This window comes from Cryptomeria japonica, chromosome 11, assembly GCF_030272615.1.
Source record: "Cryptomeria japonica chromosome 11, Sugi_1.0, whole genome shotgun sequence".
Lineage (NCBI taxonomy): Eukaryota > Viridiplantae > Streptophyta > Pinopsida > Cupressales > Cupressaceae > Cryptomeria > Cryptomeria japonica.
Window position 1 is genome coordinate 468215021 of NC_081415.1, and position 3486 is coordinate 468218506.

The window sequence follows — 3486 nt, forward strand, 5'->3', positions numbered from 1 at the left end:
TTGGAAAATTTTGTTAATGTATTCTTCTATGTATTCCAGTATTGTAGTTTGTTTGGATGAGTTGGTTTAGCCTGTGTATTGTAGATGAGCTGATGTGGTTTAAAGGGTTTCTGGTATGTTGTCTGTAGATGGTTCATTCCCATTTGTAGAGGTTTGCATGATGATTTTATCGAGTTATGAGATCCAGTATTGGGGATTATTGCAAGGTGTGCGACCTTGGTCTCCTTGTGTTGTGCAATGCAACGCCCGGGTTTGTGACATGGCTTAACCACCTCCCATGGATTCTATAAGTCTAGTGGTTGTATTGGGCATTAACAGGTCAATCTTATGGTGCAATGGCAACCGCACTTGTAACACTTCTCCCTTGCCCTTTTCCAAACCCCTTTTATCAATTCAAAGAAAACAGATCAAGTAAGAATTTTTAATTAATAGTAATGTAATTACGACCTTGAGAACTTCAAACTTGAACCAAGTATAATGATAAGAAATGATCTAATGAAATAATTAAGGTGTTGGTACTTATAGTGTAATTAGAATTGCTATTGTAAAACATCACCATGACATAAATAAGAATGATTCTAAGTATGACCAATAATTATAATGACAATATATTACAGTTAATATGTAAATGACCTAGGAGTAATATCTTTCTATACATGTCTTAGGTCCACACAATTTTGAACTTCTTCAGCTAGTTAAAACTAAGTCAATCTAAGAGTATAATTAATTTTGAAATTTGAAATAGTGGATTAAGACTCCTTGTGCAAACATTAACTAAGTCAAATCCACGTATATTATCTTGAATTAGACAATAAAAAAAACTTATATAATAATTCAAATGTAGATCAATCAAAATCATATATTTATTTTGACCCCTTGGTGAACTTAAGAAAATGGGTCCCCTGCACATGATTGCTTAGCCGGAGACAACTTGTGATTTAGATGTATGCTTATGCAAATTATCGTAATCTATATAACAAGAGAGATACCAACATTCATGTATTTGAACTTGTTTTGATTAAAAAAATAATACGACACTAAATAATATAAAACTTCTAGCACAAAATCATATAAAAAAGAGTGTATATATCTAACCTTAGCACCTATATTTCTTCCAAATATGACCAATATTTATATGGTGATTATACATTACAGCTCATGTGTAAGTGACCTACATGTCTTAGATACACAATTTTGACCTTCTTCGTGTTATAACTACATCAATTTAAGATTATAATTGATTTTGAAATTTTGAAAAGTGGATTAAGATTGCACATGCAAACATTAACTAAGTCAAAACTACATGTATTATATAGAATTAGACAATAAAACAAAAAAATCTATAATTTTTCAAATTTAAATCAATCAAAGTTATATATTTAATTTGATTTCTTGATGAATTTGACAAATTGGATCCCCTCCACATGATTTCTTAGTCGAAGACAACTTATGATTTAGATGTATGCTTACTCAAACTATTGTAATGCACTATATAGACAAAGATGCCAACATCTATGCATTGAAACTTGTTTCCATTAAAAACAAAATATTATATAATATTTCAAATTTAAATCAATCAAAATCATATATTTAATTCTATCCCTTGGTGAATTTGACAAATTGGATCCCCTACATACTATTGCTTAACCTGAGACAACTTATGATTTAGATGTATGCTTATTCAAATTACTGTAATCAATTAAATAAAAACAAACTACAGACATCAATATATTAAAACTATAAAAAATAATATAAAATTTCCAACACAAAACCAATCAAAATCATATAATAAAAAAGGGTAAATATCTAACCTTAGCCCCTAACTTCCTTGCCCAAATGTACACCCAAAATGCCATAAAAGGTCATTGAAAACAGCTTGCCTCCACATTTTTAGCCCATGCAACAAAAAAATTGCAAAATAATAGACAAGATCATCATTTAGTTACCCTCCCCAACCGTTTAGATTTGGAAGGCGATTAACGACAAACGTCAGGTGGCGAGTTTGTAGCACGTTAATTAGGAAACTGCCACGTAGTTGCAACGTGCTGAGTAAAAGAAACACGTTTCCTCTTTCATCCACGCCATTTCCTGCAAATTCCTTGCCAGATCAAACCCTAAAATTTTCTGTTCAAGAGAGAAGCAACTGAAAGCAAAGATCGAAGATCATAAATCAATTTTTGTCGTAGAATACCGAGCGGCAGGCATGTCTTCAGGCGACAACAATAACAGCGATGGTGATTCAGCCGCAGAATCGATCGGCCAGTACACCACCTTAAAACCCTCGGTGAGTGCTGTCCAGCCTACAAAAATAACGAATCCGACTAAAGAAGAGGAAAGCAGTGAGAAAATCGCGTCCGCAATGGCTGAGCGCCACTCCGGCGATCCTTCTGCCTTCCGCAGGGTCGATCCACCCCAGGTTTGGAAAATATTTTCTCTTCATCTTAAAGTTATTGCTAAATTTGCTTTTTTTCTTTAAATTTGGTGCGAACACAGCAGGTTTGGAAAATATTTCTCTTTATCTTAAAGTTCTTGCTAAATTTGCTTGATTTCTTTAAATTTGGTGTCCAAGGCTCTGGTTTTCTGGTTTTTCGTTTATTCTTTGCGAATTTGTTTCTGTGCAGGGTGACGAAAAGAAAGAATCGGCGGGAGAAGGAGAGGAGAAAGCCGAAAGCGGTTTTGTTGAGAAGTGGAAGATCTGTCTGGCCGTTAGCGGTATTGTGGTAGCGGTTTTGGGGGCCGTCCTGGCAGCTTGTACTAAGCTGAAAGGAAAAACCCCGAGGGACTGATATTTATAATATGGTTTGAAATAATTTCAGCCTCGTTTATCAATGTATGTGGAATGGATGAAAGAGATCGATGTCTCTTTACAGTCTCTTTTTGGTCATTGTATTTTTTGTCTGGTTTTTTCCCTGGATAATGTATATGTTTGTTCTGGAGATAAAGTCATTAAGCTTTAGCTTACTTAGGTTTTCGAGGTTCATTTTCATGGTGATGAGATTTACCAGTCATCTGCAGATTGTTTACAATTATCGGTGTTGTGGAAAGAAAAATTACAGTTGTCATACGGAAATTATCCTCCACCAAAACGAAAGGTAGAGTAAATCTAGGGTTTATAAAATAACAAAAGATTTCAGAATTTATTCTAGGGGTAAGAAATGTATTGAATTGTAAAGTGGAGAATAAGCCTTTTATGTAGATAGAGGGATTGTAAAATAACAAAAGAATTCAGAATTTATTCTAGTAAGAAGTTTTTTACAGAAATGTAATATATGTATTGAATTTAGAAGTTTTGCAGAAATCTAATAAATATATTGAATTAAATGTTTTAAAAAATAAATATATCAGAATGCATTTTAAGCAGAAATGTTTCCCCCATTTTTAAAAATTATTAAATACATATATTTAGCTTAATTTTATGATATTGTGATAGATGATGGAATGTTGATCTTGGGAGAGTGGATTTGATATATCTCATGGATCCAGTAC

At 33.1% G+C, this 3486-nt stretch overlaps 1 protein-coding gene across 1 annotated transcript; it reads left to right on the forward strand.

The window, feature by feature from the left end:
* The first annotated feature begins 2077 nt into the window (after positions 1 to 2077).
* LOC131068463 (uncharacterized) lies at positions 2078 to 2872 on the forward strand. Its single transcript, XM_058003648.2, has 2 exons — positions 2078 to 2416; positions 2622 to 2872. The coding sequence occupies exons 1-2, from the start codon at positions 2204 to 2206 to the stop codon at positions 2784 to 2786; spliced, it is 378 nt and encodes a 125-aa protein (XP_057859631.1). The 5' UTR covers positions 2078 to 2203; the 3' UTR covers positions 2787 to 2872.
* Positions 2873 to 3486: the final 614 nt, after the last annotated feature.

Bases quoted from the DNA above. Each gene is read 5' to 3' on its own strand.
- LOC131068463 (XM_058003648.2), top strand. From the start codon at position 2,204: ATGTCTTCAGGCGACAACAATAACAGCGATGGTGATTCAGCCGCAGAA. The intron at 2,417-2,621 runs GTTTGGAAAATA...GTTTCTGTGCAG, and splicing joins GCAGGGTCGATCCACCCCAG to GGTGACGAAAAGAAAGAATC.